Source organism: Manacus vitellinus, unplaced genomic scaffold (genome assembly GCF_001715985.3).
Source record: "Manacus vitellinus isolate BGI_N305 unplaced genomic scaffold, ASM171598v3 scaffold_62_pilon, whole genome shotgun sequence".
NCBI classification, from domain to species: Eukaryota; Metazoa; Chordata; class Aves; order Passeriformes; family Pipridae; genus Manacus; species Manacus vitellinus.
This window is the reverse complement of record NW_021940704.1, coordinates 703,954-715,340: the sequence shown is the minus strand read 5'-3', so window position 1 is coordinate 715,340 and position 11,387 is coordinate 703,954. Positions and strand designations below refer to the sequence as shown.

At 57.5% G+C, this 11,387-nt stretch overlaps 2 protein-coding genes across 2 annotated transcripts; both read right to left on the bottom strand.

Moving 5' to 3' along the window:
- Positions 1–586: 586 nt before the first annotated feature.
- GPR119 (G protein-coupled receptor 119) lies at positions 587–1,567 on the bottom strand. The gene has a single exon (XM_008920792.1). The coding sequence runs from the start codon at positions 1,565–1,567 to the stop codon at positions 587–589; it is 981 nt and encodes a 326-aa protein (XP_008919040.1).
- Positions 1,568–4,663: 3,096 nt separating this feature from the next.
- Positions 4,664–11,381, bottom strand: SLC25A14 (solute carrier family 25 member 14). The gene is made up of 8 exons (XM_029963765.1): positions 11,303–11,381; positions 10,286–10,380; positions 8,255–8,340; positions 7,306–7,401; positions 6,821–6,945; positions 6,175–6,310; positions 5,708–5,788; positions 4,664–5,103 (listed from the first exon to the last, which is right to left on the bottom strand). Exons 1-8 carry the CDS (start codon positions 11,359–11,361, stop codon positions 5,062–5,064), a joined length of 720 nt encoding a protein of 239 aa, XP_029819625.1. The 5' UTR covers positions 11,362–11,381; the 3' UTR covers positions 4,664–5,061.
- Between the last annotated feature and the right edge of the window lie 6 nt (positions 11,382–11,387).

Genomic DNA, 11,387 nt, shown 5'->3' with positions numbered 1-11,387 from the left:
ACCCCTCTCACCTCTGCCTCTGGTGGGCACAGCCCAGAGCAGGGATGACCGTGTGAGACGGGTCTGGGAAGGGACTGGGAGTGCCTGTGGTCCAGGAGAGCTTGAGGATGTTCACACCCCTCCCAGCCTTTACTGCTGGGGCCAATCCGAGGGGGTGGAGCCCCTGCTGTGCCCCCACCTGCCGCGGGCACGGGGTCTCATTGCCCATGGAGTCGGTGCTGCAGGCAGAGGGGAGGGCAGGAGGTCAGGTCTGGCAGGGGAAGCCGGGCAGTGATGGCTGAAGGGTCTTTTCCTGTGGAGCGAGTGGCAGGGCTTGGTCCAGGAGACACGAGGCTGCTCCAACGGAGGCTCTCCAGGGAAAACCTGCAACCTGAGGTGCCTGGGGCTGGTGCAGAGCTGGCTGTGCTGTGGGTTGTGGGGCAGTGGGCAGGATGGAATCTGGTAGGGAATGTCTGGGATGTCTGGGAATCAGCATCCAGATTGGTCCCGCCCCTCTGGGATCTCCTTCACAGCTGGTAGGCCTTGAGTTCATGGTCACAATGCAGGAGGGGAGCTGGAAAGCTGGAGACAGCTGCTCCTTACTGAGTCAGTCCTGGAGCTGCGGGCAGGACACGGCTGGGAGAGGCTTGGGGCCTCTGCCAGGGAAACAGCGGCCCTTGCCGAGGTGGAGCAGGACCCTCCTCTTCACACATGCAGCCAGCTGGGAGAGCTGGAGCCGCACATCCCTCTGCCAGTAGGAATAGAGCAGCGGGTTCAGGAGGGAGTTCCCCAGCCCCAGCAGCCAGAGGAAGTGCTCGATGATTTTGTAGGGGAAGCACTCGGGGCAGAACATCAGCACGATGCTGGCGACGCAGAAGGGCAGCCAGGAGAGGGTGAAGCACCCGATGAGCGCGGCGACCGTGCGCATGGCCTTCATGTCGCTGGCAGTGCGGGGCGGGGGGCAGCCCCCTGCCAGCCCGGCCTGCTCCACCTCCTGGATGTGCTGCACGTGCACCGAGGCGATTTTCAGCATGTCACAGTAGAGGTAGAGAAAGAGGAAGAGCGCGGGGAAGAAGCCGATGAAGAACACGGTGAGCAGGTAGGCAGGGTGGAAGACATGGAAGAAGGAGCACTTCCCACAGTCGGAGAAGCTCTGGAAGACCGGGACGAAGACCGGGAGGAAGCCGATGGTGGCAGCAACCAGCCAGAGCCCCACCAAGCGCATCCCGATCCTTTGGCCCGTCACCAGCTGGACGTAGTGGAAAGGCTTCCGGATCGCCAGGTGCCTGTCGCACGCAACCAGGATCAGGGACAAGATGGAGGCAGCAGAAGAGAAGATCACAAAAGCCATTCTGAGGGTGCAGAACTTCTGGGAAGGATAAAACGGCTGGGAAATCTCGTCTATGGCCAGACTCATGACCGTGAAGCCAACACTGGTGTCCGCAATGGCAAGATTGAGGACAAAACAGAGCCCCTTGTTGCTGCTCTTCGGGATGAGGAAGAGGAGGACAATGGCCACCAGCACGTTGGCAGCGAGGATGAGTGAGGCCAGCAGGGCGAGGATGGCTCCCACTGCCCAGCTGCCCATGGCTGTCCCCTGCAGGGCACAGCACAGGGATGGCACGACCCCAACACGATTCTCAGGCACCTCTCACCTGGGGCCTCTCAGCAGGTGCAGGTCGGTGGTAGGTGCAGCCCCTCACTCTCTGGGGAGCAGTGGGATCCTGGGGAGCAGTGGGAGCCCAGGGAGCAGCGGTGCCTCTCAGGGAAGCGGAGCTCTGCCAACGCCTGCCTGTGGAAGGGACCGCTGGACTCGCAGCACCCGCTGTGCCCACTGAGGTCCCTCCCCTCCAGCCACGTTTCCAGACAACCCTGGAGAAGAGGGGAGAACAGCAGCACCTGGGCAGGAAGCTGCCACGGTGGCACGTGGGGCGGTGGCTGTCCCCCACCCAGGGACCAGGGCATCGAGCAGAGCAGTTCCTGCTCAGACACGTTAACTGGGAATGGGGACAAGCACAGAGAGTTCCCAAAGCCTGGTACACCTGTAGGGCTCCTGGGGGTCACCACCAGACCCAGGGAAGCCTCTTCCTGCAGGGACCAAGGAATACCACCAACCCCTTGCCGGAGCAGCAGCTGTGAAGGTGACCTGGTTACGATGAGGAAAAGCACTGAGAAGGGATGTCTGCTCAAATGCAGATGGAGAAACATCTCCCAGTCTGGGAACCCAGCAGGCACAGCTGGGAGTCTGTAAGATGGAAATCTTGGCAAGCACAGCAGGGAGCCCAGGGTATCCTTGGGGACCCCAAAACCCAGCTGCTCCAAGAGCTGGTGTCCTCTGTGCACTCATGGATTTATGCAGAAGTAACTGGCTATTGCCCAAAATGAGCCCCTCTCTCTCCAAGAGCTCCCCCTACACAGTCCTTCAGACCCCCTGGGAACTCCAGGCTGGCCCCAGGCTCCACATGGACCATGTCCAAAGAGAGACTTTGTCCATCATCAACAGACCTCACTCCTGGGGGAGTTTATTGAGCTGTGCCATGATACTTCCAATGAAATTTATATAAGTGCTAAAAAATATAAATAATACTACTAATAATTCTGTAGATACACGATTGCCTTACTAATCACTAGTGTATTTACCTCACTGATAGTAACTTGTAACAAAGAAATCCATGGAAGCAAAGCCGCCACATCCTTGTCTTGCAGAATCCCACAACACCCACCCATCACATCCCTTACACCCCCTGGGGTGGGTTGACCCTCACAGGCTGTGACAGTGACTGCTCCATCCCTCAGACAAAGTGCCACAAGCCCTCTCCTGCCTCATGAGCCGGAAAAATCCGAGCTGCCAGGAAACGAGGCAGGTCCGAGCCTTCCTCTGTCAAACAGTAACCTGGGGAGAGGCTGAGGCAGGACCTGGGCACTGTGGTAGGGAGGGAGGGTGCAGCACACACGGGAATGGTGGGCACTGGCTGGAGCTCTGGAGCAGGGAGGCCTCCCAGGAACACTCTGGGTCTGCACTGCAGGTGACCACAGGAAGGACTCCAGTGGCCATAGAAGGGGCTCTGGTGACCTTACACCCCTTCTTTTGTTTGTCCAGGGAGACACCTGGGGAGCCTTTCCCCTGGTGCTGGAGAGGGTCCAAACGCCATGGCATGAGATCAAGGTGGAGGGAGGATTTGCAGGGCAGTGTGGAGGAAGAGCCAGCACCTCCCTGTCCTGGTTCACTGCCATTTTTATCTTCAATGTGGCAGGACCACACATATTTCTACCTTAAACACTTGGGGAGGGCTGTGACTGGTTCCCAGGGCACCCTGAACCCCTTCTACATCAGAGTTCAACCCCAGGGACCTTCCTGGGGGTGCAGGGGAGCAGGTACAGACCACTCAGGTGTGCTCTCACACGTTACCTGGCACAGCAGGGACAAGGTCAGACAGAGAGACACGAGAACCTGAGCACATATGACAACAGATGTTTCAGGAGCACTTCTAGGAAGGAAATCCTGAGGGAATGAAGTCCCAGAGCAGAAGTAGCACTTTCAAAGCCATCCAGGGACACTGGTCCAACAGGAAGAAGAAGAGGGGGCAGAACAGCCTCTCACCAAGCACCTTACAGCTGAGAAATGCAGCAAAGTGGCTGTGGGGACACTTGTCTGGCATTGCTGAGGGGCTCCCTGTACCAGCCTGAGGAACAGCAGGGAAATGTCTGAGGATCAGTCCCAAAACAACTGGTGGCAGCAGCATCCCATGGAGCTGCACAGAAATGGCTCCAGAACTACTGGAGAAACCCAGAAGATCAGGAACCACAGCTAAAACACATCTCAGACTTGTGTTCATCCACCACATATGGTGGATGTATTTATTTAATAAATAAAGTACTTATTTACTTTGTCATGTTTGGAAACCCTCAGCCAGGTGAGGCACAGGAACCTTGTTCACTCCCAATCCATCACTGCCTGCTCTTGGGAGATTGTATGGACAATTTAACTCTGACAACAACCCTCTGGCCTGCTGAGCTGGGCCCTGCACTAAAAGACCTGTCCAAGAGCTCAGCACCTTCACTACACCTGCAGCTGCAAAGGCATCTCTGCCTTTGCAAAACCAATTCCTTCTTATTTTTCCCAGCTGGATTTGGCTAAACATTCCTTGTGTGATCTGCATAGAAACTCTGCTCACAGGAGGCCCAGCCAGGACACAGTGCTGTCACAAGGGACCTTCATCCAAACCAAAGACACTCCACAAACAGGAAAGTGAGCAGGAACTTCAGAGCCATTTGCTTTCATAGCCATAAACACTAATAAATAACCAAAACCCAGAAGAGGACAACCAAAATAATCCTGCTGGGTATTCTGCTCAGCACCAGCCGTGTCAGAGCCACCATTTTCAAGTGCTGAGTTCACCTTTAAACCACATTACCTGTGTTTACATCATTTACAAATGATCTAAGCAAAAATAATATAAGCAATAAGCAGTAAGCTAAGAGACCCAGGTTTGGCAAAACTGAGCTGAGAAGGCAACAGCGTCACTTTCTGACACTAACAAACTTGGGTTTAGAAACACCTGTATCGTATTGAATCCTACAGATTGCTCTTATATAAATATATGGAGAAAAAAGGTATATATAGTGTGGTGAAAACCAGCAAGGGCAGACACCCCTGCAGTAAACCAGACCCAAACTCAAGCCATCCAGTCAATAAATAATTTAATGGAGTTACAGCTCGGCAATAAACATGACAATGGCACCTTCCAGGGCCCCAGCCCCGCCCTGTGGGCACGAGAGGACACCCACGCTGCCAACCCAGGAGCCACAGTGCCCTGAAGGCCACTGGAATGCACAGATCTTCACAGAAGATATTCCTGCAGGCCCAGGCACACGTACACCTCCAGGTGGGAAACATGCAGCTCCTGCCACGGGCTCCCGGCTATCCCAGCCAGCTCATGCTCCAGGGACCATGCATTTGGGGGGGAGCCCAGCCCACAGGTACCAAACACCACGACATGGGGATGGTGGGATGAAGAGGGAGGCGGCAGCACAGCTCTGCTGCCAGCCCTGAGGGTGACTGTGGTGAGATGAAGGCAGCTGTCAGAATGGGAGGCGCTTCAACTGCTCGTATGTGATAAAAAACTGAAGGGAATGTCAAGGAATTAGGACAGAGATGTGTGAGGCAGCTGCCTGGCACGGTGGGCAGAGCATCAGCACAGCTGGTGGAGACCCACATAGGGAGCTCCTTGCCCAGGCAGCACAAACTGATGTGCACAGGTAGAACAGGGATGGGGGACAGGGGCTGCAAGGACAGGGGACAGACTGACCCAGAGCAAACCGGCCCAGCCTTGCCCAGACCACTGAGAGGAGGAGGTGGCTCCAAGCCCAGACTGGGAGCTCTTTACAGTAAATTCCCCACCCAGTTTCAAAGGGTAGAAGGGTCTGGGTCAGCACATGGGCACTGCTGGTCCTGCACAGCGGGTCAGCACCTGCCTCAGAGCACCAGAATGCTCCCCAGGATTCCCTCCCAAACAGGAGTTGATCCAGGAACTGCAGTACCTCCCACAGCCCAGGCCAGAGGGAAGGTCTCAGCCAAGTCCTCAGAGCATTGGCTCTACAGAAACCAGCAGAGGTGCCCAGCAGGGTCACCAGTGCACCACACTGGAGTGTCAGCCCCGCTCTGCCCTTCCCAGCTCAGTTCTCCCCTTGTCCCCCACCCACCTCCCAGCAGCACACAGAAGGATACAATGATGTTCCAGGGACCCAGCCGAAGCCAGTTGGGCCAAAAGCCTTTGTAGAGTGCAAAGAAGCCTTCACTCTTCCATGTCTGGGAGGAGAAGACACAGGTGAATTAGGAGCCAGGCCAGGCCCACACTCTCCCCACGTCCCCAGTGCCACGTGTGACACACTGTCCCTCCCCAGCAGCTACAGGGAGCAGATGGGCCCGTGCAGGTGCAGCGTGTGGAGCATCACTTGCAGTCTCTGAACCTGATTAACTGCATCACAGCCTAAATTTTGTCCCAGAAGGCTGGGAGGATGTTCAGGCTGACAGTGACGACCTGAGGAAGTGACTCTGGGCCCTTCCCTGTCTGTCTGACACACTCGCTGAGGACACGTTCTGTGGCTGTAGGATCTCACTGTTCCCATCAGTGTGGTGCTGGGACCCAGCCAGCCTCCCAGGACAGGCATGTGCCCACCTCTCCCCCCCCTTACCTTCACGAGGCCATCCAGAGTGCCCTTGTAGAGCTCCGTGCTGCCCACGATCGCCCGCTGGTTCATCATCCGCGTCCGCACCACGTCCACGGGGTTGGAGGCGATGGCCCCCGCCAGCCCACACGTGAAGCTGGAACTACACCCCCCAAATCAGGACAGGGACAGCCCTGAACATGGCCACTCCCGCTCAGGCAGGCACAAAGTACCTTCCACCGGATTTTACGAAAGGCATTTAGCAGCAAACAGGAGCTGCACCACCTGCCTGGTTCATACCAGGGCACAGACGTTGGGCAACAGCATTTTTGGCCATCAGCCAGCTGAAACCAAGCTGACATTCCATGTCACCAAAGGATTTCTGCCAGGTCCTTCCCCAGGGAGGTCTGTCTGGGGATGTGGGACTGGTTCAGTGGTGGCCTTGGCAGTGCTGGGGGAACGACTGGTCTTTAAAGTCTTACCCAGCCTTTATGATTTTGCACTTGCTGCCCACTCTGAGCTGCTCCAGCCAACAGAGCAGATCCTTCAGAAGAACCGAGCCTGTTCCCTGCAGCCCCAGAGCACTCGCTCCATGAGCAAATCCCTCCAGATCCCACCTGGCTGCCCTGCTCCACACACCCCTCCAAGCCTGCAGAGAGCAGCAGATACTCACACGAAGTGGGCAAAGATGGTGTCACCCATGAGGCCTGACAGGATTAAATGCTTCTTGGTGATGTCGTAGACTGGCAGCTCCACCCCCACCACGATGGCAGCTCGCTGGGCCGTGGGGACAACACCCTGTGGGGCAGGAACACCGTCACAAGCTGCTCCCAGGGCCTTTTCCTGACAGTCTTCCCCGTGTCCTCCCTGCAGCTCTTCAGGCAGACCAACTTTGCTCTAAAGCCAAGGAAGATCCCTCCACCCTGGCAGTATTATTCCAGTTGCATTAACTGCACGCTGCTTCCATCCTCCCAGCACACAGGAAGCAGGCTGTCACCCCCTCGCCTTCCCCACAAGTTCCAGGAAACATTCTGTCCCACAAGAGCGGCAGTTTAAGGAGCTGGAAGGGGCTCCAGATGCTCCCTGCTAAGAGAGCACCCACTTCCATAAGGCTTTTGTTAGCTGTGCTGGTGGGGGAGTCTGGGAGCTGGTGCTCACCCTCCAGAGGCCTCGGGTACCTTCCTGCTGGTAGATGTCAATGAAGCTGCCGATCATCCCGCCCTGGAACAAGCTGCCCTGAGCCTGCATTCGGATCTGGAAGGAAGGGCAGAGTCAGCAGGTGGACACCAGCACCTGTCCTGACATCAGCACCTGCCCCAGAGGGCAGGGACACCGGGGATACCAGCTCCATGGAACTCCTGGGAGCAGGAACACAGAGCAGCTCACAGCTGACACTGCTCTCCACGTCTCTCTCCCTGCAAACCATGCAGCCAATGATGGCAGCAGGCAAGGAGCAGGGAGAGCAGAGGGGTGGGAGCACAGGGACATGAAGGATGAGGCCTTCCTGCCCTGGAAGCAGCCTAAGAAGGTGGATCTACTCAGGGAGAAGCATAGGGAAGTTCTCCAGGCTCTCTCAGCCCAGAGCAGGGCTACCCTGACTCCAGGGCATCAGGCAGTCCCCACTGGGCTCTGCCCACTCCACGTAACAGGCAGTGCCAGCACAATGACCAAGGGGAGAGCAGCAGGGCAGGTGTGAGGAACATCTGGCTGCCACCTGCTCACCTTGCCCAGGTTGGATAAGGCAGCATCCATCCTTCACCACAGCAAATTTCATGACCTTTGTTGCCCAGAGAAGCTGTGGCTGCCCCATCCCTGAAGTGTCCAAGGCCAGGTTGGACGGGGCTTGGAGCAACCTGGGACAGTGGAAGGTGTCCCTGCCCACGTCAGGGAAGTGGGACAAGATGAGCTTTAAAGTCCCTTCCAACCCAAACCCTTCTGGGATTCTGTGATCTTTAAGAGCTGTGCTTTTTGCTGTTAATTGCTCTGGGCTTCCGTCTCCATTTATTAGAAAAGCCCAAATTAGCAGAACTGGTGGCTCAGGGAGCACTGAGCTGCACCTCCCACAGGTCCCACAGCCAGCCAAGTGCTGGCCAGGAGCTGTCCTTACCTTCAGCACATCTGTGGGATTGGCCAGCGCAGAGGAGATGACCCCCGAGACCACCCCACAGATCACATTGAGGAGCAACGTTTCATCTGCAAGCAAGGGAAGAAGGTCAGACCCTACAGACCTCACGGGAAGGGGCACAGGTGGGATGGAACAAGGGCTGGGAAGAGCAGAGCAGCTCAGCTCTCAAATCTCACAGTGAAGCTGCAGGAGCAGGGGCTGGGCAGGTGCCACGGCTCGTGGCAGGTCTGTCCCCACACCTGCCAGGGACAGGAGGTGGCAGCTGGGACACTCGGCAACTCACTCTCTCAGAGGGGCAGGTCTGACTGATGAGAAGGAAAATCACGAGACACGTGAAAATTGTGAACAATTATCTGAGATTTCAGTGTCCAGTGATGCATTTCTCATGATAGGGACAAGCCAGGACAGAGGGAGACAGAGAGGGACAACCCAGCACTTCTCGAGGCCACCTGATACCAAATGGTTTTGGCTCCAGTGAGACCATGCAGCCACCCAGAGCCAGCTGAGGACTGGGACCAGGTGGGGAGTTAGATGGGATTAGTTCCAGGGAATAACCTGAGACTTCCAGGCCCAGTATTAGGATGATGGTTACGTTGGGAAAAGGCACAGCACTTTGCTGGTACTGACCACGACACTTCCCAGAGGAGACCAGGCCACTGGCTGCCCCAGGCCTGTAGGGAGACAAACATTCAGGCACGGAGCTCACAGCTGGAAAGGCTGGAACAGCGAGGAGGGGCCTGTGTACATGGACAGAACCAGGCAGGGAGAGGCGTTACTGGAGCAGGGAGAGACATTACTGAGGACAGAGCAACCCTGGAAAGGAGCTCTAGTGAACCACAGCATCTCCTGAGTTGGATGATCCACCAGGATCATCGAGTCCAACTCCTGGCCCTGCCCAGGACACCCCAACAAGTCCCTGAGAGCACTGTCCAAATGCTCCTGGAGCTCTGGCAGCCTTGGAGTCGTGACCACTGCCCTGGGGAGCCTGTTCAGTGCCCAACCACCCTCTGGGGGAAGAACTTTTCCTGATATCCCACCTAAACCTCCCCTGACACAGTTCCATGCCATTAGTGTGCTGCATCTCGTCCGCCCACCCTGCTTTCCCAGGTTGGAATGGTGTTACAACATTCCCTCCTGTCACCCCAGGGACAAAAATCACCCCTGCAGATCTCAGTGCTCCCTCAGGCAGCATCCACCAGACTCCTGCTGCCCCACTGCCCCGGGAGGAGCTGCAGAGGCCTCTTGAGCAGAGGGTATGGGTCAAGGGCACTGGGGGCATCTCACCTCTAAGTCAGGGCCAAAGCTACAGAGCTGAGTCACAAAATCCCAATCCAAATGTTGCCCAGATAAACTGTGGCTGCCCCATCCCTGGAAATGTTCAAGGCCAGGTTGGACAAGGCTTGGGGCAGCCTGGGATAGTGGAAGGTGTCCCTACCCACAGCAGGGGGGCGGAACTGGATGATTTTTTTCTGGCTCCGAGGTGCAAAGCAGAGATAAAGGTTTAACAGAACGAGAGGACTCCCCCAAGTTGTGCCAGGGGAGGGTCAGGTTGGACATTAGGAAGAATTTCTTCATGGAAACAGCTGTCAGGCATTGGAAGGGGCTGCCCAGGGAGGTGGTGGAGTCCTCATCCCTAGAGGTATTCAAGGAAGGACTGGACATGGCACTCAGTGCTCTGGGCTGGGCAACAAGGTGGGCATTGGGCACAGGTTGGATTTGATAGCCTTGAAGCTCTTTTCCAACCTAAATGATTCTGGGATTCTCCTATGATTCCATGAAAGGAAGGACCTGGCTGGAGGGAGGTGCTTGGGTAGGGATCACGGGTTCCCACTGGGATTGAAACTGATCCATGCCACCACTGACAACCAAAACCACAGCGCCCAGTAACAGAGCTCCACGCCTGGGGGAATCTCGAGGTGGGAAGGACAGAGCAGGGAATGAGCAGAACATACAAGAGAGTGTAGGATCAGTGAGCTGGGAGGTGCCCCTGCTGCCCCATTCCCTGATACTGACCTTCCATGCGATCCACGAAGAGCCGCTTCAGGCTCTGGTAGATCCCGATCTTGATGGTGCCATAGGATGCCTGTCTCAGCAGTGCCGGGGCGATCCTGAGGGGGAACAATCCCTGAGCACCCCTGTGTGCCAGCTTCCCACCAGCCCCCAAACTGCTGAGGACCAGGCATGTCGCTGCCATGGCTCCAGTGCCCGGGATAACTGCTGGGATTGCCCCCCACTGTGCCAGGGGTTGGCATCCACACAGCGCTGGCCTTGCTCCTCATCTCGGGAAAACGGGGAGTTTCCACTGCCCCGGCCCCAGGGCTCAGGGCTGGGTGGGATCTCAGGGGTCACAGTGCCATGCAAGGAGTGGGAGCGGGCTGGGATGGGCAAAGGGGAGGGGGGAACTAGGATGGACAGGGCAGATGCCAGGATAGAAGGTGGAAGAGGAAGCCCGGGATGGGGAGGGGGTGCCAGGACAGAAGCAGGGGCTAGGGTGGGCAGAGGGGAAGGACCTGGGATGGGTGGGGGGACCCGGGAGGACCTCGGGAAGGCAGAGGAGGATGCCAGAGTGGAGGGGGGGAAACTGGGATGGGCTCGGGGGGCAGACAGGATGGCGGGGATGATGCTGTGACCGAAGGGTGGCCCAGGACAAGCGGTGAGAGATGGTGGGGCAGGGAGGAAGGACCCGCGGTGGGCAGTGGGGAAGCCCAGGGTGGGTGGAAGGAAACGCCAGGCCTGGTGGAAGACCCGTAGCAGATGGGGGCACGGATGCAGGGGGGTTCCCGGGGTGGATCGCGGGGCCCAGGGCGGATGGGGGGTCCTGGTCCCGGTAGGGGAGTCGCGGTGCGGATGGACTGGGGGGGGACAGGGTGGATGGGAAGGACCCGTGGCTTATGGGGGTCTCGGGATGGATGGAGCCCGGTGCCGATGGGATGGGTCCCTGTCCCGATGGGTCCCGGTGCCGATGGGAATGCCGGTACAGATGGGCCCCTATCCCGACGGGGTCCCTGTGCCGATGGTCCCGGTGCTCACCCCGAGTACAGGGCCCGTCCTCCCTCCTCGCGGCAGATGCGGAAGAGCGCGTGGAACATGCCCCGGTACCGCACCTCGCGGAACC